Below are 12,888 nucleotides of genomic sequence, written 5' to 3' on the forward strand. Positions count from 1 at the left end.
AGACTTGTGGTGAAACTGAAAAGTTATTAGAAAAAACATACAGCTTCATCATGTTTTTATTGTACAGCAGCAGCTGTGCAGATACAACATGTTAAAAACCTGTAACACATCACTGTCCCCGTGGGTAGGCTGCGTGGTACAAAGTCATGTTGTGCAGCCAAACTTCGCTCAGACTCCCAGAAACTTTATTTTAAATCCTATGGGAGACCCCAACGTTTCAAAAGATACCAGATATGTCTATGCACAAGACATCTAGAATATGCAGCCAGTGCAGCCATTAAAAAACATGGAGTTTGGATATTTTGCTCTGTGCACATATGATGTATCGTCACTGAAGATACAGCATATACTGTCTCAAGTCATATAGTACTGTGTCTGTTAATACAAGTCATTTCCAATAAGCAGATTCCTTGTAATGACACGTTGAAAAGCAGGAGCTGATGCAGGAAGTTTTGGAGAAAATCAATGTCTCTTTTTAACCAGATGAGGGCGCTGTTGCCACAGTAACCTCCTAAAGCCTATAAACAGGAACTAACCTATGCAAGGTGCCTCTCCTCTACAATAATTACAATCATTAAATTACAGTCTCGTTGTTACTTGACTGTATGGTCGGACCAGTTTCTGTGTTCCACTTTATAAATACATTTCTGTTTTACTCCACCTGATATTGACCCACTCACACGAAACAAGGCAGAATATCAAGCCGATGTATATTGAAGGCAGCCAGTTAGATCACTTCACAGAGCTCTCTCCGCGTGTGTGCGTGTGCATGTGATGGGGAAGTTTAGGGCCCCCGGGAGATGAAAGGTGTGCGGCCTCTGTTTAACATTGCTGTGGGTCTATTGTCATGCAGAGACGACTGACATCCGACTCTCTGCTGCTGCTGCTGCTGCTCTCCACATATGACAAACACCAGCAGAAATCCTATTAGGAAATAAAGAAGAATTGACATGTTTTACAACACAAATACCACATCTTTCTTTATGAATATTGATGAGAAGATGAACACAAATGCAGGTATTTAAACTATTCTCTGTGTCCTCGTTGAAATAAAATAGATTTCCTCTTTGCTGCTCATCGAAATGTTCTTCAACTGGATGTTAAAAACACAGACGTTCTACATGGGCTGAAGGTTATTTCTTATCTTTCCATAGGTTTTTACGCACGTAAAATATGGATCAGTGAAAGCCAAATTAGGTGTATCATTCAAATATTTGTCATCAGATTGAAAACCACAAACTAAATATAGCCCTGCATGATGTTAGCGCAGGACTAAATGTGTCATTTACCATAATGTTGTCATGTTATTCGTAGACGTAATTTACTGTCATGTCTGTGGTTATCATTAAATTTGATTAAATTGTTGATATCCTTTTGGTTTTTAGATTTAATGGTCCAAAAAATGCACTAAAACCAATAACTTTTTGGATGAATGTTCCAGATTCTCTAAATGCTAATCTTTTCCTTGCCCACCTTCAGTTGTGGACGCTCTCCTTTGAGAAGCACTGAGTCAGATCAAAGGGCCTGTTCCTCTGCAGGTTCACCGCCCACCGACCCAGCCGCAGTTTGTCTTTGACCGGGTTATGAATTGAAGAGAGCTCGCTTCAACACGCCTTTTCTTTACTTCAGGACTCGCAGGACTCCTGACGTGTGTGTGTGTGTGTGTGTGTGTGTGTGTGTGTGTGTGTGTGTGTGTGTGTGTGTGTACGTGTGTACGTGTGTACGTGTGCGTGCGTGCGTGTAGGCTCTGTGTGGGAGGTGGGGTAGTGGTGTGTCGCCCTTTATTTTCGCAGACCAAAGAAGAGAAGGATTAGGCCATTTGGAAGCGCTCACCTTTTATTCAAACAAATTATTCACTTCAGCTAATAAAAGGAATTTGACGCACGTGAACTTTTCGAAGGTTGATTGAGGTTTTGCAAAACGTTCAACCTCCATCCCTCATCCGAGTAACTCTCATCTCTCTCCTTCTTATTCCTCAACTCATTTATGTTTTATTCCTTTCATTTTACCACACTGCCCTGTCCCTATTTACCCATTTATCCATTGTATGCAGATTAACATACATTTACTTGTAGGTTTTAGTAAACTGCGAACACACTGACCAGGGAGAAGCTATAAAGGAAACCTTGCTTAGAAACGAGTGGATCAGGGACTGATTGGTCAAAAAAAAAAAAAAAAAAACAGTAATCAATAATCTTCCAGGTTTAAATTTGTTCAAGGTCTCCCACATCACAGGTGTTTGCAGCCTTACATGTTGACTGTGTCCAGTACCCTTTTGTTTATCTGCTCTGCGCGCGCACAGACACAGGCGTGCCCAATATATAGGCTGTAAAACGGGGAGGGAGGGATGGAGAGGGCATGGTGGGGGAGTTCTGAGGTGAAGTGGGGGTGAGAAGAGGAGGAGTGTTTACCAGAGAGAGAGAGAGAGAGAGAGAGAGAGAGAGAGATGTTGAGTGGTGGAGAGGGGACAGGAAGGGAAAGGAACAGTCGCTTTGCTGCTCAATTAGCGTTTTAATCTCCTTGTAAATCTTTCCTCAAGCCAACAACAGGATCACACTTTTCACATTGTAGCTGCGTTTTATTTAATTTTTTGTTTATTATATGTCTTGAGAGACAGAGGGTGAGGGAGAAGTGGCCTCGCTCTTTGCGTAAAACCCAACTGATACCAAACCATTTTACGCACGTCTTAGAACTGTGGACTCACATTTTTTTTACAAGCAGCCTCTGACCCTCTAGGAACATGCTGCTGTAAATTCAGATCAACTATCGACTATCATCCAGTGAAACCAGGCAAACTGGGGATTATACCTCTGTGTTTTTCAGCATTTTTGATGGAAGTTGTATTTTTATCATTTTAAATACTAGAGACTAAGAAAAGGAAAGGGTAGACAAGTGGACTATACAAAAAACTGGAACAAAAAACAGGACACAAGTGAGTCTAACTCAGCATCGCCAGCTTTCAGGGTTTGTGCCCAGACCCAAAGACCCGGTAGGGCAGTTCAGGACGCCTCCTCATTTTCTGCCCATGTCTCAGCAGCAAAGCGCTTCCCCAAACACCGGCTGTGAGGCGGTGACGCGGCGGACCATGGACAACAGGCCTGTCCGGAGAAAGCGAACCGGTGCTGCCCGACATCTGCTGCTGGCAGCCGCCTTCCTCGCCTGCAGCTCCCAACTGCTGGTGGTGGATGCCAACTCATGGTGGTGAGTAACTGCTGACCGGCGATGCATTGATTTTTGGAGAGATTAGTGGTATATGGTGCTGGCGAATAAAACGTGGATGAACTATGACCTCCACTGGGTGAGCCACCGACAAAAACAGATTTTCATAACATGTTTTTTGTTGTTTGTTAAAACAACTTGCAGTTTATTCGTATAATTTACGGTTTTACACTATAATACAATATTAACTTTGCATTTGCATTTGCATTTTAAAAACGTGCGTGTTTTTGATTTTACGCAAAACAGGTTAAGATTCTCATCACATCTAGACCACTGGTAACATGTCAACTGGCACATTTTGAGCAAAAACATCACTTTGTGTTGCCTCTTGTGTCTGTATGTGTGTGTTTTGGGGGGTAGTTTTGCGTCATGCCGTGATGTTCCAGTCGTGTGGTAGCGCACTAACAGTGAATGGAACAAATGTGAAGGCTCTGTCACAATATTTACCCTGGCTGAGCCCCAAATGGCGCCTTAAGGTGGCCTGCTGCTGGGCCTTCAGGGCCGTCAATTAGCCACACTTGTTCTTGACTTACAAAATCCAACTATGTGCTATTCACTCCGCTTTGTGGTAATGTAATGGAGGGTGTTTGTAGGTTGCTAGAGTTCAGGTTTAATCAGAATAGGGTTTGAGTTTGTGAAGCATTAAACAATGTGGGATATTTTTTAGTTTGTCATTTCCCTTTAGTAGGAGACTCAACCATCCAAATGCAACTTGAAAACAACACTCCTGTTGCCCAAACAGGGCCATAGCTTCTTAAATGTGACATTTATTTATTGTAACGCATGTGACAACTTAGTAGCACAGATCTGATCTCCTTCAAGCTCTCTGGACAGAAAGATATCCATACAATTTGATTTGCCTTTGTTTGGATGAGATGGTCATGAACGCCACAAAAGGGTTAACTGTCATATTTTATGTGTTTGGGGACAGATTGTCTCATCACTTCTTTTTTTTTAATAAGGAAAACATGATTCAAAATTATAGTACCTGTTTGTTGTAAAGGGAAAGGAAAGGAACCATGAGGACAGTGGCTGCAGAGACACCTATTTATCTACATTTTATAGCCCGGTTGTACTTATAAAACCCATGTCTGAACTTTGTCCTCTGCAGCGGCGACCTCCTCTCAGAGAGGGAGTCGTACATCGCAGAAGCTCAGTCTGTGCCACATCTCTTTGAGCGTAATAGATTCAGTTTATTAGTCTGAACTGTGGATTAATATGGCCTCTGTCTCTCAGGTCACTAGCTCTGACCCCAATTCAGCGGCCAGAGATGTACATCATTGGAGCTCAGCCTCTCTGCAGTCAGCTGTCTGGACTCTCTCAGGTAAGTTCCTGTCTGTGGGAAACAGCCTGTGTGCTTGTTTTTTTTTTTTTTTTAAATCTATAACCACTCTCATAACTTGAATTCTGAGCACCTGATCTTCCTACCAGCTCCTCCTCTGTACCTCCAGTACCTTGACTCCAAGGGACTGGTCAGATAAAGGGAGAATTTCCCCACAGGGACCACTAAAGTATCAAACCATTAACAGACTAATCTCTGCTAATCTCTCCTCTGCTGCTGCTGTTGTGCGGTTTGCAGGGCCAGAGGAAGCTCTGCCAGCTGTACCAGGACCACATGATCTACATTGGAGATGGAGCCAAGACTGGCATCAAGGAGTGCCAGTACCAGTTCAGACAGAGGAGGTGGAACTGCAGCACCGTGGACAACACGTCTGTGTTTGGACGTGTCATGCAGATCGGTGAGTTGACTGTTTGATGAGAACAGAGGAATCAGGAACAGCATAAGGAAAGGTTGTAGTCTGAAAAGACGTGTCATCCAGTTTGAGGGTGATGACAATTTCCAGTCAAGTTTGTGTTCTAGATTTAAGAAGCTGTTTCTGTTGGAATTCATTCTGTGTGATTGCATATATTGTATGTCAATACTACCAGTGTTCCTGTTGTAAGACAATTGCATATAAGCAAAAAATAGTGATTTCATCAAGCATGAAAAAGTTCAGAAGCTTTTCAACTTTATTTGGCATGTAGCACATTTATGACCCTCAATCAAATCAGAAAGAAATGTTAAAACAGACAGAAATGTCAGTGGAGCCACTGACACTGCTAACTTTTATTTTGAAACGTAAAATAAGCAATGACAGAAAAACTTATTAGCAGCTGAAACCCAAGCACAGCATGTATAGTATTTCACAACAGTTCCCGTACTGGGATGGCATCCTTACTGGATGGTGACAGTAATGCACCAATTAATAGTCTTATTTTGAAAGTGCTGCAGTGTGATTATCAGAGTAATAAAAGGCTCAGTGAAAACACTGGGTGTTCGGACAGTCCATGCTGATCAGGGTCACAGAGTAGAGAAGAAGTCTCTTGTGTTCAGAGATATGAAAGACTGAAATTATACAGCATATTATTCTTAAACCTAAAATTGAATATAGCAGAGTATTGTGGTTTGGTAGAGACATAAGTGTTGAATAATCAGGTCATTTCATCCTGTTGAAATACGACACAGTAAGTGAACAGACTGTGGGGTTTTTTTGTGTACTGGCCTATTTTAACTGACGTCCAGGGTCGAGTTAGGATATGAATTGAAAAAACAAAAGTTAGTACAACTACCAGGTAAATCCTGTAAAATAAGGTGGTGTCATGTAAGTCAATTTTCTGGTGGGTATATAAGCCAATGAAAAACACTATAATCCCAATGAGACCAACAGTGTGTTGTGTATTTATGGTGTTCAGCTATTGAGTTATTAATGGTATTTTTTGATTTGTCAGGTGTATTGCCACAATACATTAAGTATTAAGGTTAAGGTTAATTTAAGATAATTATGATGTGTCTTGTCTACACAACTTTGTGGTGTTTTACCGGTTTTAATCTTCTATAGTAGCCTGTCATTATAATAACCAACACTGTCTATGAGCTCGTTATTTTCTCAGTGTTTTTTAAGTGTAGTTACCACAGAGTTTGTAGTCATCTTATTGAAGGGTGAGGATTTGGTATTTGTATTTTTCTGTGTCTTTTTTACTGTGGTATTTTCTAATCAGAGGAATTCCTCGTTTTAGGTTGACATGTCTTTTCTTGAATGAAACAAATATCAGTAGACGACCAGAATAACATTATATTAGACATATCAATTTTAATATTCATAACATATAAAAATCGGTTTACTTTGCGCAGATAGTTTGCGCTCAGCTCTCTTGTCATTCCCACTGTGCGCAGGCGCAGTGAAACGATTAAACTCGAGTGAAAAAAAAAAAAACGAAGACAGGAAACGCTCCAGAATCAGGCGTCAAGACGCATAAAAAAACCTACATCATTAGTAGGAAATAAATGTGTCATGTGTCTCCAGTCATTTTCATAAATATGTAGCTCAGGTCCCGGATCAGCTTCTTGCGCGTCTAATTCCCAGCAGGCGATGTGGGAAACCTCTCATCAACAAGTAAGTGTCAAATCCGCTGCGGGCAGTCGGACGAGGTGTTTGCGGCTCTTTTCTCTCCGTCTGAGTCCCTCTCTGCCTGTCTCTCTATTGACAGTCAGTCTATCTCCAGGTTTATATGGAGGTGTTAGTCGGTCCATTGTCCTGCGGCTCCTCTTTTGAAATGCACTGATGAGCTGACACCGAGCCGGCAGATCCGGACCTGCTATTTGAAGTCTTGGCTCCGCAGTCTCATAAACCACTCGGTCTCTCTCCCTGTCTCTTTATCCTGCTGCATAATATGTATGGCCAGTCCTGACCGGGTTAGTTACTGCTCCTAAAACCTGAATGAATACCCACACGCCTCAGCTTTGCATGCATACCTGTCTGTCTAGCTGGCTGGTGTTGATTGAGTTATCCTATGATGTATTATAGAGCGATACCAGAGTCTCCAAATAACACAGCAAAGCACTTACATTACCTGTAGCCTACTGCGGTAGAGGGTAAAAAATAATAATAAATGAAATCGCTGGAAAAATGATACTTTCTTTAAAGCACAGTATGTCGATTAAACTAATACAAGAATGTCAATGACTTACCAAAAGGAAGTGCAGGCAACATAAGGAGTAGCAGTATAAATACAATAAGAATTCAGTGGAGACACTGGATACATAATTTGCTTTAAATTGTCATTAATGCCTGAATAAATAGGAAACACTAATAGGAATGTTAATAGCCCAATAAAAGACAGAAAACAGTATGATCTAAGCAATATTACTGATTAAACAGTCTATGGGAATGTTATAGCAATATTACAGCATTAAAAATACATCAGAGACCATAAAAGCATATGTGAGGGAAGGAGGGAGGGGTGTAGTATACTCCAGACTGTAAACTGTATGTTTATGGGTTTTGATCTAATTAGTGTGTGAGGTTTGATATATAACTTATTTGTTTTCTGTGTGGCATAACAGATGATTAAAAACCCATCCAGATAATTGTGTTTAAGTCGTAAGATTAAAAAGAAAAGTAAGTAGTATCTGTACAGAGTCACTACTAAACATCTCAGCCAGTGGTTTCATGTAGCAATGTTAAAGGAATGTGACAGTGAATCTGAAAAATATTTAAAAAAACAGTTTTCTGTTCATGTAAAAGGTAAAATAATGAAATCACAACTAATGAAATGTCACTGTGATGTAAATGCAGCCTCAACCCGAAGTCCTGCGACGCTCTTCACTGTTCAAATGTAAATGGGGGAGTTTCACAGCAGTTAACCTCCCACCTGTCAGGCCGTTGTCTTTGTCCCTTTCGACTTCCTTGTGTGTTGGGATGGTTTGTGTATTAATGCAGAGAATAGGACACGCAGGTTGGGTTGTGTATTCCACGGTGTAACATGGTGTTAGTCTCCGAAGTCAATAGAAATCATTAATATGAACCAGTCTGTTGGGTGTTCTGCATCCAAGCAGCTACAAAGAGAAAGAAAGAGAAGGAAGAAGCAGACTGATCACTGAAACTGTGTCGTGATTTTTATTGTAAATCACGAAGTGTAATTGTATGAGCTGATGGCAGGTAAACGGGGATGAATAACATCCGAATTTATGAGTTTTTCTGCTGACGTTAACCCAGCTTCACTCCTCTAGCTCCTGCATGTGATCTGTTTAAAGGGTCACTTTAACGAAAATTACAAAAAGAAACATATTTTCTCACTTACCTCCCGGATTATCCAGCCATGCAGATGTTTTGGTTTAATTTGTCCAACTTTTTAAACAATCGTCTCTGAGAGTTCCTCCCTTTACCCCGACGCAGTGGAGAGGATTTTAGTGTTGGTGCTCACTGCATTGAATAACGACATTTAGCACCAACATATCTTTCCTGAAAATGTGTCCTTTTTACTCTGGATAATCAGTTTGTATAGGGACTATTTGTTCGGCAGAAAGTAGTTCCTATGAAAACGGCTGACACATTGTCACAGGAGCATTGTTTCTGAAGGACGCTGCTGTGAGCACCACAAGCGAAATTTCATTTAATGTGGATGAACTGATCTTAAAACATTGTAGTTGACTAGCGAGGCCTGGGACAAGTATACCCAAAGGACAATTACATAGAAGGTCCAAATTATTCTGGAGAAACTGATATGTTCACTTCATCAAATGCTGCTCATGTATTACGGATCACTGAGCTGGTATTTAAAGCTGTTGAGTCTAACCAGGTACAGAGTTAGAGCCTAAAATCACATCTATTGTCTATTGTTAGATCTGGGGTCTGGGGTGTGGGGCTGTTTGCTGTGTGTGTTGTGGGGGTTAACCTGAGCAGCTACCCATGTTTCCTGTCAGTGAATGCACACACACACACACACACACACACACACACACACATTCACACACATTCACCAAAGCCCAGAATAAATTAAAATGGCAGCCATGGTGACAAAATATGTCTTACTGTGTGTGAGAATTTAAATGTTCAAACCTTTCCTTCAGTTCATTTTGAGTTTCTTCTTTCCTTCAGGCTCCAGGGAAACAGCCTTCACCTACGCCATCAGCGCGGCTGGCGTGGTCAACGCCATCAGCCGGGCGTGCCGCGAGGGCGAGCTCTCCACCTGCGGCTGCAGCCGTGCCGCTCGACCCCGTGACCTGCCACGGGATTGGCTTTGGGGTGGCTGCGGCGACAACGTGCATTACGGCTACCGGTTCGCCCGCGAGTTTGTGGATGCCAGGGAGAGGGAGAAGAATTACCCACGTGGGTCACCTGAGCACGCCCGAACACTGATGAACGTGCAGAATAATGAAGCAGGGAGACAGGTATGGAGGACAAAACACATGCTTGTACTTTTTAGTTTTTATGTTGGAAAAGAGGGGTGAACTTTTTCTTTTTTTTTTAAATTCAATATGAAACTTTAGAGATCTAGAAGTGAAACTTTAGTGAAGGAAGTGTGTGTGCCTGTGTGCGTTAACCCCCATACTATATCAGTGTGTCTGTAAGGAATGTGTGTGTGAGTCAAGGTGGCCCCCGATTGCCTGACCTGCCAGGATTTTTGTGAGTGTGTGTGTGTAGGTTATTTATTGGGAGGGTCCAAATGGTATAACTGCTAACGCCCTTGGAGTCTGGCTAGGTCGCTAGGTCAACACACATTCCACCAGAGTAGCACACACACACACACACACACACACACATACACACACAATATAACTTCGTACACACACAATGAACAATAACATAGTTGCATGATGAGATGAAACTTGCAAAACTTGAAGAAAACAAGAAAACAAAAAAACAAAAAACAACTAGCAATGCTCAGTTATTTCTTGAGGTTTTTGTCCCTTGCTGGTTGCCATACAGAGACAATCAGAAGCTCCGAACTTAATGCAGGAGCTTGTTTGGAAATGCTTTCAGGTGGGGAGAGCATTACAAGAAATGCACTAAAAGAAACCTTTCACCTTTGACTGGAACATACACACACACACACACACACACACACACACACACTTTCCTCGTAAAAGATCCATTTGCCCATTCTGGTACAAAGTGAATCAGGAGAATGTGTTTATCTTCAGTTAGAGAAGCTTTGTTTAAGCTGTTTACAAGACAGAGACGCTCTGTGTGTGTGTGTGTGTGTGTGTGTGTGTGTGTGTGTGTGTGCGTGTTTGTGTTCTTGTGCTTGTGTGTGTGTGTGTGTCTTCGTCTGTGTGTGCACAGCTCAGCTCCATTTGATTTGTGTGAGAGACAGTGAGCCTGGTTTTTGTGCATGTGTGTGTCAGAGGTCAAAGGTGAGGGTCTGGAGAGGTTGTGTTTCTGCTGAGGGTCCCATTGGGGCTATAGGAGAGTGTATGAGAGAAAGATCTACTGCTACGGCCTTGTATTAAAACACACACATACACGCACACACGGTTCTGTAACACACACTCTTTTTGAATGAGTTTTCCTCCTCTCTCCTGTTTGATTCTTTGCTTTCATTGTTGTCTGTCCACTGGAATGGAAGAGAGGAGAAGAGAGAGATGAAAAGGAGGAGAGCAAGAGAGAGGAAGACTTCTCTCCCCTTCTCTCCATCCCTCTTTCTCTCTTTTTTCTTTCGGGACACGCTGGTTTGTCTTAAGCGGGATTTGTCTTGCTTGGCTGAACAAGGCAAACCACAGGGCTTTTGTAGAGGTGACAGGGGCGTGCCGCTGTGTGTGTGTGGGTGTGTGGGTGGGTGTGTGTGTGTGTGTCGGTGTGTGTGTGTGTGTGTGTGTGTGTGTGTACAAGCGTCTGGAGACAGAGACGCAGGGTGAGGAATGGAACTCTGTCACACTCCCCCGACTCTCAAAGACTTACACATACACACACACACACACACACACACACACACACACACAGTCACCTAGGTCCACTGTCTCCGTTTCACACAAATCAAATGAGGCAGTGCTTGTCACATAGAGACCGAAACAACTAAATGTACGCTCCCAGTCTGGAGACAATAACAGGCCACGTTTGTGTTGTGCCGCCTTTGCGCTAAACACAGAAGTAAACTTTCAGATTCATCTGTTGATCTGTTGCGTCGCAGCGGTTTTGATTTTTGGAAATAAAATCAAAAGTCATCAAAAAAGAGAACTACTTCATCCCTGAATCCGCTGCCTTACATAAGCAAGCAATGAGCAAAAGCTTTCAGTTTCCAAAGGTGCCAAACGTGTGATGTTTAATTACGAAGAAATTGTACAAATTAATGCACAAAACATACAGATTTTTTTTCTATTTGATGTAAGAGTATAGCTACTAAGTGTTGGCATAAGCAGATACAGAGTTTATATATAAACATATGTCACACAGTGTGGAAAATGTTAAAATATTATGTTAAAGTTTAAGATCTGATTTTCATTTTTGTTTCAATATAAATCCCTCATGTAATCGTCAGCTCCAGTGGTTGTCTGTATACATTGCACAGTCATAAATTCCGGGCCGTATGTGGACTGTCTGTGATGACCCTTGCAGATATGGACAGTCATCTACGTCATGCAGACTCTGTGCAATACAATCTGGACTTGAAGCAGTAACAGCCAACAAACTCTAGTCTCTGTCTGCAGTGCGGTACCGTCACATGTCACACGTCCTCATGAGGACAGAGACGAGTGGGCGACGACAACAATAAGTCGGATAAATAGATGAACATAAATCAAAGATTACCTACTAACTTACTTACTAAATTCTTAATTTTAAAAACAAGAGGATTAGACATGAAATGTGACCCTGTCTTTACACCTCATTCATTGCTCATTGCTTTTCCTGTCACAAAGGATGGGCTATTTTCTCTATTTCTGCCCCATTCTAGCACTGACTCTATACACACACACACACACACACACACACACGGCTCCTAACCCCTAACCCCTGTCTGAGCAGAAACTATTGTGCCTGACACAGAGACCGTGTCTCCACCACGGATGACTGAACGTGTGTGAGTGTGTGTGTGTTCAGAAGGTCCAGTGTCATTGCGCCCAGCAGGCATGACCTACCAAATAGCTCAGTATGAAGCTGGACACACACATGCATGGTGTGATTTGACAGCATGAGGTTATTGGCAGCTTGTAATGTGTTATATTAATGAAAAGAACTGTTCAAACAAAGACTGGGGCTCAAACAAATGAAACAAGTAGCTATAAAACTAAGAAATAGATCTGTTGCTCACTAACTCTATGATTTGGTTCCCTAATATCCTTGGAAATGTGTAAAAGAAAAAAGTTGCATCTCCATTTTCTTTATTATTGCTGCTCTAAACATCTCATAGAGCCCACAGTGGGGGATCTGAGTGCACATGACGGCTCGTAAAACAGCAAGGAGCCATAAAATATAAGGATTTTCTCTTAATGATGAATGTATGACATTAATTCTAACTCCAAAAAATCGTAATCCTTAACCTCCCATTAACACCTCTTTATTCTGAACAGCAGAGTGACATAAATATACTTCACACATTCCTAAAAAGCAGTTTGAGAAGTCCAGGCTTAAAATATCAAAAACAAAACCAGAAGCCCTTTGAAAAAAAAAAAAAAAAAAGGCTTTTACTCTTGCACAAAATGTCATTGTCCCCTGCGCTCCGGTCTACGGGGGTCACGGGGGTCGAATCACAGGATTGGAGGGTGCCGAGTGCTATGCCTGCTGGGTAGTAAAGTAGAGGAAAAGGGAGCAGGGGTGGGAGGTGGGGGTCGCCGGTGTTTGGGATGCAGGGGTTAACAGAGGTGAGAAGGTAATTGAGATCAGGCAATGTGAGGAGACAGAGTGATGGGTT

At 42.1% G+C, this 12,888-nt stretch overlaps 1 protein-coding gene across 4 annotated transcripts in view; it reads left to right on the forward strand.

Moving 5' to 3' along the window:
* wnt5b (wingless-type MMTV integration site family, member 5b) overlaps positions 1 to 12,888 on the forward strand; it is an 83,063-nt gene that overhangs the window by 65,482 nt on the left and 4,693 nt on the right. The window contains exons 1-5 of one of the 4 annotated variants that reach the window (XM_023417964.2): positions 2,473 to 2,932; positions 3,038 to 3,201; positions 4,456 to 4,543; positions 4,799 to 4,958; positions 9,138 to 9,430. In XM_023417964.2, coding sequence (XP_023273732.1) covers positions 3,086 to 3,201; positions 4,456 to 4,543; positions 4,799 to 4,958; positions 9,138 to 9,430 — 657 coding nt within the window. In that variant the 5' untranslated portion in view covers positions 2,473 to 2,932; positions 3,038 to 3,085. Of the gene's footprint in view, positions 1 to 2,472; positions 2,933 to 3,025; positions 3,202 to 4,455; positions 4,544 to 4,798; positions 4,959 to 9,137; positions 9,431 to 12,888 lie in introns of those variants that run through there. The other 3 variants (XM_087177048.1, XM_023417963.2, XM_023417962.2) reach the window with 3 other exon arrangements.

The sequence above is a fragment of the Seriola lalandi genome, unplaced genomic scaffold, assembly GCF_002814215.2.
Source record: "Seriola lalandi dorsalis isolate HSWRI2012SDOR001 ecotype SW California unplaced genomic scaffold, Sedor1 jcf7180002054579, whole genome shotgun sequence".
NCBI classification, from domain to species: domain Eukaryota; kingdom Metazoa; phylum Chordata; class Actinopteri; order Carangiformes; family Carangidae; genus Seriola; species Seriola lalandi.